At 32.3% G+C, this 15,464-nt stretch overlaps 1 protein-coding gene across 1 annotated transcript in view; it reads right to left on the reverse strand.

Moving 5' to 3' along the window:
- Positions 1 to 1,984: 1,984 nt before the first annotated feature.
- LOC105307146 (ankyrin repeat domain-containing protein 26-like) overlaps positions 1,985 to 15,464 on the reverse strand; it is a 122,247-nt gene continuing 108,767 nt past the window's right edge. Inside the window, 1 exon segment of the mRNA XM_011382508.1 lies at positions 1,985 to 2,083. Within this exon segment, the coding sequence (XP_011380810.1) occupies positions 1,985 to 2,083 (99 nt within the window).

Raw genomic sequence — 15,464 nt, forward strand, 5'->3', positions numbered from 1 at the left:
AAAATACTTAGAATCTCAAAGTATATCCACACGAGACATTTGTGAAATACAACATGTAAATAGTAATTGTACTGTGTAGATGAACCCTGCAGACATTTCTCAACCCCAGATCAATGTCAACATTGCCAATAACGGAACCAAAGACATGCCTTCAGATTTGCTGCACTGGGAATAACTTGGCGTCACTTGGGTGGCACCTCTGACAAAATGGCATAATCTGAAGCTTCTTATGAGGAAACATCCCACAAACCTAAACTGAGAGAAAGTCTACAACCTATACTCTTCATGTAAATAGCATGGATAGCACAGGAAGATTCAAGAAATGTCACAGGTTAACGGAGACTAAAGAAAAAGGACAATTGGATGCAACACATTATCTTTTTATTTTTTATTTTTTATTTGCCCTATAAAGGATACTTTTAAGATAATTGAAAAAAATCTAAATAAGGTCCACAAATGAAATATTAATACTGAGCTAATTTTCATTTCCCAATTTTGATAATTATACTACAGTTATGTAAGATAATTCCTTTTTTTAAGGAAATACACACTAAAGGACTAAAGAAGTATCATGTCTGCAACTTAAAATGGTTCATACATTATATATATTATATACCTATATTGATATTTATCTAAAAAGAGAGGAGAAGCGAGAGAGCATAAAGCAGCTATAATAAAATGTTAACATTTGGAGAATGGTACCCAGAAATTCTTGATAGTCTTCTTGCAACTTTTTTATAAGTCCGAATATTTCTATTTTTTCTCCTAGAAGCTAGGATAAATTTTTTTAATTAAATTTATTAAATCAGAAAAATTAACATTGGAGGACTTTCTCTATGACTGGCAATTACTCCTTGAAAGATCCAAAGTCATGAAAGTCAGGGAAGGAATGAGGAACTGTTCCAGACTTGGGACATGAAGAGACACAACAACTAAATACAATCCATGGATCTCAGCAGGATCTCTTTGCTGTAAAAGATTTCATAGATGAGGGTCAAAACTTGAAAAGTGTATGAGAAACAAATGATAGAATGTATCTCTGTTAATTTTCTGATTGTGAAGGTGGTATGGTAGCTAACTGGAATGTTCTGGCTTGTAGGAAATGAAGGAATCAGGGATAATGGCCTAATGCCAGCAATTTACTCTCAAATGGCTCATGGAAAAAAAATATTCTTTGTATTAAAACTTGAAACTTTTCTATAATTTTAAGGCTATTTCCAAAAATTCAATCAACCAATCAATGGAAAAAGTGAAAAGCTTTAGGCAAATCTTATTTCTCCATAAGGAAATATCAAGGAATCAGTGTTTCAGATTATATAAAATATATTTTATGGCAAGATGACAATTGTAATACATCCAAACACTGATGGTAGCCATAGCAGCAGACATCAAAATGATGTCTGTCTAAACCTTTAGGTTCATATATATTCATAAAAATAGTATAAATACTCTTCAAAAAATTAAGAGTAGAATTACCAGGGAGTGGCATTAGAACCATGACAGAAGAAAGAATCCCCCTTGATTTCTCCCCTTGATATTACAACACACTGAACAGCTACCATCCAAAGAAAATACCCAGCCTAGCACACAAATACACCTGAGAGAGAGCAATTGGATGAGTAAAGGAAGAAGAAAGGGACAGGAGCAGAGATCAGCACTGGAGACTGGTACTGTGAACGCAACCCTGAACTCCCTGCAGGATGCAGGGGAAGGAGGACTTAGGTGGTGGTTTATAGTCTTTGAAAGCTTCTGAGGAGTCCTGCCTGAGTGATTGACATATTCCATGCAGCAGAGACCAGTGAACAGAGAACAGGGCAGAGACAAAATATTGGAAGTGGACTGCTGTGTTTTAGCAACCACCATTGCAGTCAATAGCTGAGTCACAAAGCGTGGCCGTCTCCTACCACCCTGCCAGAGTGCACCTCACTGTTCCATATCAGAACAGATAGCAGGCCCCAGAACTGCATCAAGCTGTTGGGGTAATTTACCAAGACTTCAGGGGCTCTTCAGAGGCTCTTCGGAGGCTTGGATCCCTATCTCCTCCATATTCTGCTGTTATGGTAGAGTACAGGGATGAAGCTATCTGGACATAAAAGAGACACACACTTCTTCAGGGAATAAAGGGCATGTTTTTTTCTACCACAAAGAAAAAATCCTGGAGGCCTCCACAGTGCAGGAGGCTAGGGAGTCTCCTGCTGGAAAACAAATAAAAAAATCTCTTTTTATCAACTTGCTAAAGAGAGATCACGCTAAATAATAATAATTAAAAAAAAAAAAAAAGCAGAGTACTTTTCCATAAATGTGTAGGCGAAGAAATAATCCAACAAATACCATGAACAACCATGGTGACAAGGCAGCTCAGAAAGAAAATGAAAAATTTCCAAAAAATAAATACGAAATACAAATAAATACAAAATAAATATAAAATAAATATAAATACAAAATATAAATAAATATAAATAATATAAATAATATAAATATAAATACAAAATATAAATAAATATAAATAAAAAATAAATACAAAATAAATATAAATACAAAAATATACAACTTAAATGACAGATTTCAAGATTGTATTTTGAGAAAACTCAACGAGATACAAGAAAATGCTGATCGATAGTTCAGTGACCTCAGAAACAAAATTAGTGACAAAAGTAATACTTTACCAAGGAAATTAAAACACTAAAGAACCCAATAAAACTTCTGGATCTGACGAATGCAATAAAAGAGATGAAAAATAAAATAGCAAGATAAGAAATAGAGCTGACCAGATGGAGAAGGAGTTAGTGACATGAAAGACAGAAATGTGGAAATGACACAGATAGAAGAAGAGAGAGATTAGAGACTGAAAATAAATAAATAAATAAAAGAGCTCTGCAGGAACTATCTGATACCATTAGAAAGAGCAATATCAGAATAATGGCTATACCAGAAAGAGAAGGATGGAGAAAAGAACAGAGAGCCTATTCAAACAGTCAGTGAGAACTTCCCTAACCTATGGAAAGCCCTGGATCCAAGAAGCAAGCAGAACACCTAATTATCTTAATTTAAAAAAGTCTTCTCCAAGACACATTATATTAATACTGTCAAAAATGAATGACAAAGAAAAAATTCTCAAGGCAGCCAGGGAAAAGAAGACAGCAACCTAAAAAGGAAACCCCATAAGATTATCATTTGACTTTTCAGCACAGACCTTACGAACTAGGAGGGAGTGGAATCAAATATTCATACAACTGAAAGAGAGAAATTGCCAGCCAAGAATAATATATCTAGCAAAGTTCTTTAGATCTGAAGAAGAAATAAAGACTTTATCAGACATACAGATGCTGAGGGAATTTTCCACCACAAGGCCTACATTACAGGTACTACTAAAGAGGGTCATTCTACCTAAAGTTCAAAATAATACAAAACTATGAGCAAGATGACTAACAGACAGACAGAAACAGGAAAGTGCAATCCTTATTAAGAACATGATATTATAAGCCATATTGGAAGAAAGAAGTTAATGAGGTAATAGTTTCGCAGCATAAAAAAAAAAAATTCGAAACTAGAATTTTTTAAATCTAGTTAAACTGCTATTTAAATGCAAGGGTAAAATAAGGAATTTTTAGGTATTTTACAACTCTAAATGTTTAATGACATTCTGAAAGAGCTTTGGAGGAATTAAACCAGGAAGAAGAGAAATAAATCAAGAAAAAAAGCAATGAAAATGAGCAATTAGCCAAGTATTAAAATTTCAAGTTTGTTATTGATTAAGTGAATTATAACTATAAAGAAAAATATATGTCTTGCAAATATGAAACAAAAGCATTATGCAAACTAAATTGTCAATGGAAGGATAGTTCTAGTACTAACAAAAAATACACAAGACATTTATAAGGAAAAAATTTTTTTAACTATTGAAAGTTATTAAATAATACCTAAACAAATGGAGAAATGTAGAATGTTTTAAGATGGAAATATTTAACATTCTAACTATGTTAATATTCCCGAAATTAATGTATATATTCAATATTATTCAGTAGTAGCTTTAGGAGAATTAGACCAACTGTTTAAAATTTTGTAGATAAATAAAAGCCCACGAATAGCAAAAAATATTCTAAAGATCTTCATAGGGATCGTATTTTATCATATATTAAGACATATTTCAAATTCATAATATTAAAGTAATTTAGTGTTGAGAAATGATCAAACAATTAAAGCAATGGATCATATAATATATATAATATATTATAAATATATATATATATAAAATATAAAATATGACAATATAGAAATTACAAACCATTGGGAAATATTAATATTCAATATTTTATGACAATTTTTATATGACAATATTTTATATGACAATTTCTATATTGTCATATAAAATATATGACAATATAGAAATTACAAACCATTGGCAAATATTAATATTTAAATCAATTGAACTGGGGAAATTAGTTCAACATATGTACAAAAATTAAAATATAACAAAACTAATTCCACATAGTTTCAAAGCAAAAATGAAAAGCAAAATATACACCTATTAGAAAACAATATAGGGGGTTATTTTTGTGTCATTGTTTTGGGGAATTATTTCTTTAATAACATGTAAAATTTATGTTATATAGGAAAATTGATGGAATTCATTGAAGAAATATGAAAAATTTTTATTCAAAAAAGGTGATAGAGACCAACTGAGAGAAGATGTTTCTAATTTAAACTACAATTAAAGGATTATTAAATAGGACATACATGAAACTGTAAGTCAAAACAAAGAGAATGAGCCAAATAGAAATGGAAAGTCAAATTGCTTATGAGATACTCGGCCTCACCATAAAATAGAGAAATATAAATTAAAGCAACAATGAGGTCCACTCAATAAGTATTAGATTGGTAAAAATGTATAAATTGGACAATATAAAATGTTAACAGAGAAAAAAATGGAATTAAGACAGACACCAACCTTGGCCCACTTGCTAGTAGGAACACAAGCTGGTGTAGCATTTTAGAGAACAATTTCAAAGTTTTTTATGAATTTGAGTATGCACACACCACCAATCTAGTGATTCTATTCTTAAGTAAATATCTGCAAAAAGTCCTCACAGAAATCACAGAGACATATATGTGGATATTCATTACAATGTTACTTAGAATAACAACATTGGAACAAGATCCCATGTTTATCAATGAGAGAATAAATATGTGAGACATGCAAATAATGGAATACCACATAGCACTTAAAATGAATAAACTAGATCTATGTGTATCTCTACAGATAAGTCTCAAAGCATACTGTTAAATAAAAAGAAAAGGAAGAAACAGAATATATGGCATAATATATCATAAGGACAGGTACCCTTGAAGAAACTGAGGATGAGAAAGGAGGCAAAAAATACAATGAAATAAAAGAGAGCTTATGTATGAACTAATGATGGTAGATGATCACAAACTCATGATTGATTTCCTGCCTTCAGTCCAGAGTTGGGCATTGACAGAGGGTGCAGAGTGGAGAGTAAAACGAAGGACACTGGGTAATGGGACAATATGAATGAGTCTGAGGTCGGTGGTGTAGGAGCGATAACGTGGTCAGAGAAAGCCTCTTGGAAGAAAGAGGTGATCTAAAAGATGGTGAAGGCCCATAGACAAGAAGAGATAGGTATGCTGAAGCATAAAAAATGAAAGAACAATGTGGCCACTAGAGGGAGGGAGATGGAAGTTTGAGGGATTGGTGAGACTAATGGAATCATGGGATTCTTTGAAGACCATTAGAAAAGATTTAGAATATGTTCTCAGTAAAATGGGATGTAATAGAAGAACTTTAAGCAGGGAAGACATGATTTGATTTACATCTTCAAAAGCTCACTTCAACTTTTAAGCAAAGGATGTATTATAGAGAGATAAAAATGGAAAAGAGAGAGAAACAGGCTATATTTGAGGCAGGCAAATCATTTGGGTCAGACTTGACCACAGTAACACTTAATATGAGAAGATAGTAGAGCAATATAAAACAAAAGATCTGAAAAAAAGAAAATACAATGCAAGAAAGCAAAGAATTTTATGCCCAAGAAAACAAGGGAAGAAAAGGGAGAGGAAGTGTATGAGTGTGGTAATTTCTAAAGTGGAAAATCAATAATAAGGAATATGACTTCAAATTATTAATCTCTTTTAAAAATGTTTTTATTTTAAGGTGACTTTATGTAGAATATTTAAGAACTACTCTCTCTTTTGGTGAAGAAATGTTATCTAAGTTTATGAATTTCTCCAGTGCTATTTCAATTCATTTTTTCTCTATTAAATTTTAGTCAATTTAATGTTATTCATATATATAATTACCTTTTTTCTGTTAGTATGTATAAAATATGTATACATGTATATATGTGTATATATCTATCATCTATTTCTATAGATGCATACTAGAATGGCATTAATGAGGTTGGTTCTGAGTAGTATATTAAGAATGGTTTTTTCTCTCTTATTATAATTTCTCAAATTTTAAAATAACAATCACATTCCACTTATGTAAAAACAAATAACATCAATATTGCAAAAATTAGAGTAAATGAAAAGAAAGAGGGAAAGGAAATATCTAGTTTGTATTGTTTTGTAAGTAAAAAATGATGTGTGTCAATTTTTAGAAAAGTGTCTTTTCCTTTGTAGATGCTTAATAAAAGGTAGCAATGATTATAAGGATTACTATTCCCCTAACTTCCAAGCAGAGAGTCTCTCCTGCCTCCCTCAAATTCTTTACCATTGATTGTAAAGATTCTTAGAAAAATATTTTTGCCATCTAGTAATAGAGCTGTGTTGTTCAGAAAGGGATAGGAAGGAACACAGATGAGCAGATATCTTTGCTATTCCTTAACTTTTTGGAGAGAGCAGAGGAACAAAACAGAACAAAAGGCAAGTATAAGCCAGCCAGACAGAGTACTTAATTTCAAAGCATTACAATGGTTGAAAATATCCACCTTTAATGTGATCCTTAGAGATTTTATTTAAGCCTTCAAAACTAATTACTCAGGTTCTATTATTTAAAACCCTGTATAAGGCTACTTGGGTTGCCATAAAAAAAAGCCCAGAAATTTATTTTCACACAGTTCTGAAGGCTGGAAATCTGATATCCAGATGCCAGCTTGGTTGGATTTTGGTGAGGTCCCTCTTCTTGACCTGTAGATGGCCGCCTTCTCTTTGCATGTTCACATGGCCTTTCTCTGGTGCATGAGCAAGGAAAGGGCAAGAACTCTGGTTTCTTTTCTTCTTATAAGGACATTTATCCCACTGGATTAGGGCTCTACTCTGATCACTTTATTTAACCTTAATTACTTTTATAAAAGCCCTATGCAGTTTTGTTTTTAAATGAATATTCACAGATTCTAGCTTAATTTTTAAAATCTACTTGAATCTATATTACTGACAAAAACTTACAAAGGTTTCTTATCTAGTTGCTCCCTTTTCAATTTATACGAATCTAGAGAAAATGATCTCTATTTTAAAGATAGTAGGAATGTTGATTTTAACTACAGGCTTCTTGGGTGGCCAGTGTCAGCATTTAATCCACTAACATACCTTTCTGATATCTAATGTCCAACTTAAATTACAAATACAATGAAATCTTTGATTCATTCTTTTAGCATCTTGCCATATTCAAAGTCTTTGCATATGCATTTTTTGTTTGATCATATTAACCATTTTGAGAAGTAGAGGTTTTCTAGTTCTAATTTTATACAAGGGTAAATGGTCAAGTGATTTAACAAAAACAACAACAAACAATAAGCAAGGGACAGAGCCAGCAATAAAACCTATTTATTAAAACAAATGGTTGATGGTATCTCCTTTCTTTTCTTTTCTGTTTTTCCCATGCAATATATCAATAGTTAGATAATGGTGTAAAAATCCTTAATTCTGTAAGTAGTTATTGAGGAGGGTAGTGAGAGAATATAAAAAGATGAATAAGACAAGTTTTCTCTCCTCTAGGAGCTTACGTTAGCTTGCACAGTATTTACTGCATTCCAAACAAAGCATGGCTGCTTGAAGACAAATTTCATTTGTAATTGCAACAAAAAGAATAAAATACCTAGCAATAAACATAATGAAGTATGTGAGGGACCTATACACTGAAAAGTATAAGACATTATTAAAATAAATTAAAGAAGACACAAAAAATGGAAAGATAGTTTGTGTTCATGGATTGGAGGAATCATAATAGTTAAAGTAACCTTATTGCCCAGAGCAAAATACAGATTTTATGCAATCTCCATCAAAATCCTATTAATATTTTTTAGAGAAAAAGAACAAACAAACATCAGATTTCTAAGGAATTAAAAAAATACCCCAAATAGTGAAAGCAGTCTTGAGAAAGAAGAATGAGGCAGGAGGTATCACTCTGCCTGACTTTTTATACTAAAAAGTGACAAAAATCAAAATACCATGGTATTGGCAGAAAAACAGACACAGACCAGTGGAAAGAATGGAGAGTCCACAAATAAGCCACACACACACACACACACACACACACACACACACACACACACGCACACGTATGTGTGTGTGTGTGTGTGTGTGTATGCAAGTAATATTTGACAAAGAAGTCAAAAACATACAATGGATAAAGGAAAGGCTTTTCAATAAATGGTGCTAAAAAATTGGGAGGTCACATGCAAAAGAATAAAACTAGACTCTGTCACCATACACTAAAATGATCTCAAAATGAATCAAAGTCTTAAATATAATACCTGAAACAATAAATTACATAGAAAAAAACATAGGTACTAAACTCATGGACCTTGGATTTAGAGAGGATTTTATGAATTTGACCTCAAAGGCAAGGGAAATAAAGCCAAAATAACTGAATGGGACTATATCAATCTAAAAAAGCATTTGCACAGAAAAAAGAAAAAAAAAATCAACAAGACAAAGAGGAAACCAACTAAGTGGAAGAATATATTTGCAATCAACATCTCTGATAAGGCCCTAATGGCCAAAATAAACAAAGAACTCATACAAGTCAACAACAATAAAAGCAAACAATCCTAGGAATGTAAATTGGTACGGCAACTATAGAAAAGAGCATGGAGGTACCACCGAAATCTAAGAATAGAACTACCATATGACCCAGCAATCTCTCTTCTGGGTATTTATCCCAAAATTTTGAAAACATTCATTCATGAAGATATATGCACCCCAATCTTTCCAGCAGCATTATTCACTGTGGCCAAGATTTGGAAACAACTGAAGTGTCCTCCAATAGATGACCGGATAAAGAAGTGAGGCATATATAGAATGGAATATCACTCCGCCATGAGAAAAGATGAAATACTGCCATTTGCAATAACATGGTTGGATCTTGAGACGATCATGCTAAGCAAAATAAGTCAAACAGAAAACATTGAGAACCACAGGATGTCACTCATAAATGCGATATAAAATTGAAAGCATTAAACAAACAAGAGAAACAAGTAGGGACTCATGGACACAGATGACAGTCTAGTAGTTACCAGAAGGAAAAGAGAGTGGGGGGAGGTAGATAAGGGTAACGTGGGTCAAATATATAGGGATGGAAGATAACTTTACTTTGGGCGATGAACACTCAATGTAATATATATGTGATATATTATTAAACATTACTTTTGAAACCTATATACTTTTATTAACCAATGTCACATCAATAAATTCAATGAAAAATTAAAATGTTGAAAAATACGAAAGAGCTATCACTGAACACCATTAAAGTACTCATGAAAATGTGGCCATTTGGGTCTTGCTTAAACAGCTGGTATTTGGGCTCGTTTTCATTCACAAAATCTGCTGAAAATTTAGGTAGATGTCAAGAAACAGTTTTAAATACTATATAAATTTGGAACATCCACATATGATACACAAATATTTTCCTTTAATAAAAATGTTCACATGTCATATGGTTAATGGCAACAATTAAAAAGTTATATAAACAGATCAGTAAATACATTTTTATTATTTATGTTTCAGATCATATAATTTTTCATCAAGATTTGCACATGTTCTTGTGAGGCTTTCAAATGTAGATCACCAGTGGATTGTAGAGGAGAAGGTTTATGGGACTCAGATCCAAATTCAGCAGTTGCTGGAAAGAAAAATGACTATATTTGTTATCTAAAATATGACTAAGTTTAAGTGTTAAAAACAATAAAAAAATACACAGTATGAAATTACTATTAAATATAATTTGCTCATGGTTGCACACTGAATTAATTGCTCTTATGGCTAAGTGTCAGAGCTGGTTTCATCACCTTCATTCATTTTTTCAAGAACCGTGTGTTAAGGTAGTACGACAAGCACTGGAGTTACGAGATGACGATGACATGGTTTACACCTAAACAATCGTATAGTATAAACCGAAAGAACAGATGATCAGACAATTTTCATTCAGAGTTATATATGCCATGACAAACATAAAACAAGACACTATTGGAACAAACAGAAGAAACATTCCAGTATTGTGCCATCTTTTTGGTGGAGGTGATATATAAGTTGATAACTGAAGGACAAGAAATAGTATGTAAGATAGAGGGAAGAGGTAGATACAAAGATGAGTGATGAGGGAAAACATTTGTGGAATTAGAAGTAGTCCAGTTTGGCTAGATGCTAGAGCAAAGGAGCAGAATAAGGTAAGGAGCAAGAGATAAGGCTGAATTATTAGGGAAGAACTAAATTAATCCTAATGTTTTTATTCCATGCAAAGGAATTTGGATTTTCTCTCCTCAGGGCAAAAGGTAAACCAAAGACAAGTCAATGACTGGAGATGGAAATGTCATCCAGCAAGTGACAGCTATAGGAACTGTAATGGCTTGGCTAAGTATTTCTTGATGAGTCTGATTTGGGGCCTTATCTAATACTAGGAAAAGCATGAGAAGTTGATGAAGCTCAGTTTCTGACAGTGGTTTCAGTGTGCAGGTTGACAGTTCCATAGGGATGGCAGAGGAAAGAAAGGGGGTAGCCAGAAATAAAAAGAGATACCTGGACCTTTGAGGTTTTTAACAAGCTATGGAACATGATAAATAAATGAGGAATAAGTGTATTTTTCATTATGAATGTTTATGCTTTCACATTTTCCATTTGCTATGTGGAAGAAAATACTTAACGTAGTATCTATTATCCAAACACATATGCGATTCTGTTTACTATTTACAGCTCATATAAGAAATCAAAGATATCGAAACTGAATTAATAAATTTTGGCAACATACCTTCTTTGAATTCTTTAGTTATCATTTTATCCATCTCCTGCCACATCTGAGATAAAGCAAATATTATTATTTAATTTAAATAGAGACATTATTGTAGGAATGATATATAACTTATGTAATATACTCTTTAAATAATACTTTGAGAGACTAGACCTAACTTGGGGATTACATACATAGAATTATCATATAAATAAAATAAATTTCTACTTTTTAAATTTTAGATAATAGAGAACATATATATGTAATGTTATTTAGATTCATCTGATAAAAGTACAATTGATATGGTCTACTGAATAAATATGTTTAGAAGGGCGATGTATCATCTGATTGGTACGAAAAAGCTTAAGTAAAAGTTTAAGTAGGTGAAGTCTTACTTTATACTGAATGTATTATTTTGCAATTCTTAGAAATCCTGCCCTTTATATGTTTAATCAGTTTTTTTCATTTTAATGAAGTTTTCCATAATATAATCTTTCCATCCTTACATTTTTAGTAAATCAAAATAAGATATGTTCTATGTTATTAATTTTTGAAAGTAAAATGATGAAAGTGGTAATGTTATGTTACATGCAAATTCTACTCGCAAAAAATATGTAAAACTATTTTTCTCTGTGTACTAGAACTGAAACATTTCTTTACATGGAACAAAAGATTTCAGAAAATCTACTTGTTCAAGGGAGAAATAATGGTTAGAGTCAGTTTTCAACCTACTTTCTGATTGATGACTCTCTAGAGTTAGAAACAACAAAAACAATATATAATCCTTTAATTGCAACTTTGTTTCCTCTCTACAAATTAGGGCCAATTTTTGAAACGTTCAATAATTATAGTCATCATTTACTTAATTATGAGATGTGTCAGAATATTTCAAACTATGTTACAAGTGTCCCCATCTAGAGTATTTTCCTTCAGACCTTTCTTATAAAAAGTATCCTCTCACTCAATGCCCAAAACAGGGTTTAAAATAGTATACTGAAGATAATAAATACTGTAGCGACAATGACAATGCCTCTCCAAAGTTTAGATGTGAAAACAAATTTGTTGGCTAACGTGTTTCCCATTATTATTAGACTGTTTTCCATAACACCTTTTTTGACAGCGGCATGAAGGGCAGGTCTTATAAAATGAATAATGTGACATCATTACTAGAAAGGCCTTGTAAAATCAAGAATTCAATACCGGACAAAGGGAGAGACCTTTATTGAAACAATTTTGTGTTACCATTCAAAAAAAATATATAAAATGTAAATCACATTTTTCATGAATTCCATTAAGAAATTAGTGATGTAATTTTATTACCTTTGCCCCCTAAAGCACTATTTCTAAATATTTACTTCCATGGCCTTTATGTTTACATCTAAGTGTGGATCGCGTTCAGATAGTGGATGGAGCTGGAAGTCCAACATTAATGAGGAGGACACATCTGCAATTTGATTTATACTTTTCCACTTATCAAAAGTATAGAAAGGTGAGAAAATCATACAAAGGAAAACAACGTGTTAAGTAATTTTAATTTAAGAAGTTTTACTGAGAAAGATTTTCTCATAAATGGTTGTTCTCAACTACGTTCCATAGAAATTTAAGGTTCCACTGGGGACATGTGCAAGATTACACAGTGTCAGAGTCTCTCACTTCTTTAGCTAGTCAGCTCCATTTGTCTTTGTTTTATATAATAAAATTTCATGCAATCATTTTAAAACAAAGAACAGTTCAAGTTTTTGAAAAGAATTTTTTAAAGAATGATAGTCCATGATTCAGTCAAAGTCTCTAATTTTACATAAAACCTATGAGGGCAGGCCAGGAATGGGCTTTGGGTCTTCTTAATGAACCTAAAGTTCTATGCCAGCTACTTCCCTGTATTCAGGAAAATTACAGAGATTTTTACCTATAACTCAGAGAAAAAGAATATGTAAAACTTGGTCATGTAGCTCATAAATGTTTAGGCATAAGACACATGGCTTTCTAACTAAATTATAAGTTTTAAGGTCATGAATAAAAATAATGGACCAGAAATTAATACCGTAACTCCTAGTATGCACAGTAAATACACTCAATTTACAGAGTACACATTTTTTAACCACAGGAGTGGGAACGTGAAGGGGAATATCTTTTGGTAAACCAAGCAGGCTTAAACTGAGGAATTTGACTCTTTAAAGAACACTTAATTTCCCTCCTAAATGACCTTGGTTTACCAAAATTAATTAAATAATTATCCATGTTGCGGAGTATCTATAGCAAAACTGAAAACACTAAACAGACTACTTTTTACCATCTAGCATACTTCTGTCCAACCTCTCATCATTAGTTGGTATGTACTAAAGACATGGGCTTAATTTCAACTACAGTTCCAGCTCAGTCGGAAATCGCAGAAGTACCTACCTCATTTCTCAGGCCTCAGTTTACCACATGAGGACTTATACTCTCTCTACTTTCCTCATATAAGAAGGGAAAATTTTCCAAATGGTTGAATTTGAGAGAAGGAACCTTTAAGAAATGCTTGCTTGGTCTCACATCTCTTCTTTGAAAGGATCTGTTTTCCCACAGTAATGTGTAGTCGAATCTGCCCTCATCTCCGCAGTAAGCAGACTGCCCCTGAGACAGGTATCAAGCATTGTTTCCTCTGCTGACAACTGTGGGGGGAATTCTTTGATTTGGGGAGGGGGGTCAGTGTTTGGAAGCCCGTCGTGGCCACACATCTAAACTACACCCTCTACGTCCTTAGTAAGTGCAGGTAACAAAGTGAGTAAAGTGATCTCCACCTTCCTGACTCCTACATTCTGGCTCAGAAGAAGAAGAGGAGTGTCATTTGCCATCTACATCACAAAGGCTCCAACAAAAAAGATAACTACACAACATGTACAGAAATGTTTTCTTCTTCCTTGACTTTATAATTCATGTACCTTGTTCAAAGCAACTCCTACTTTAAAGTTTTCTCTCTTAAAAGGAACATTTTAGGAAAAGAAACAGTGAGCCACTAACAATAGCAAAGCACAATAAAATACAAATATATGTATGTTCATTCATTCTATGATAATTTACTGAATGCCTATCTTTCTATTAGATTTAGACTACAGATTAAAAAATAATGTTCAATTCTTCTTTCGAAACCAATTTGATAAACACATACATACCACCACACGCATATACATTTCCTAAATTAATATATTTTCACTAACTATTGATACTTTTCAGTTAAAATTTGATGTCTTTCTTATGATAAATGTTATAAAAATAAATATAATGACATAAAATCAAGCAACTTTACCCATATAAATCATTGCAATTCATTATTCATTTGTAAATAGGTTAACGTATGAAGGAAATGCACTTGTCAGTTTGTGTATATTAAAAACATGTATTTTGCAGCAGAGCCAAGAACTGAGGAAAAATTGGTTGATCTAGGAGCTGAAAAATTGAGTCCAGAGATAATGAATGAATGAAGAATAGGAAGAAGTTGATCAATTATCTGTATCTTTCCAAAGATGAAATGACTGTGGAGCATTTGCAGAAGTGGCAAAATGAAATATTGACCCGTGGAACTGATGGCCCGATTCACCCACTTCGGATGCTCTGATGCGCATATCTCTCAGAAGTGTTCATGTGTTAGGCTGGAAATCTTCCCTTGGATTATAGCTATTCACCTTGTTCTCACCTTAAGGGGAGAGATCAAGGGAACCCCTCATGCTGCCATGCTTCTGACATCCGAGAGTCTTAATTATTAACTGTTTTAGCTTTGATGTATTTATATAACCATATTTAGAAAAAGATTTGCTATACTGAATAGACATTTGAGACATAAAAAAACCTCACTCACTAGAAAATTTCTTAAAATGTCAGCGATAGATGAAAAGTCCAAAATCAATCAATGTAAAATTGAATTTTCCTATTTAAAATCTATTTAAAAACCATTTATTGCATAAATATTGTGGCCATGCATGGCATTAGGCATACAAATACTAAAAGCCTTGAACATAAAAACTTTTGAAACCAGAGAAGTTTTATTTGTTATAAAATTGTCTGGAGTAAATTTTCAGTTCTTAGAAAAACATTCTATTTGTAAGAAAAATCTAATAACTAGTAATATATCACTAGTGATCAAATAACTAGTGACATATCTGTTCAGGCTAATTTTAACTTTTTTATAACAATAAAATTAAATAACACAATCAAATTAAAGTGTAAAATTAATTCTGAAATATCGGACTAACATCCTAGGATTTAACTAGAATTTGAAAAATGAAGGTAAAGGTTAGGAAAACAG

The sequence above is a fragment of the Pteropus vampyrus genome, unplaced genomic scaffold (genome assembly GCF_000151845.1).
Source record: "Pteropus vampyrus isolate Shadow unplaced genomic scaffold, Pvam_2.0 Scaffold481, whole genome shotgun sequence".
In the NCBI taxonomy this organism is placed as follows: Eukaryota; Metazoa; Chordata; class Mammalia; order Chiroptera; family Pteropodidae; genus Pteropus; species Pteropus vampyrus.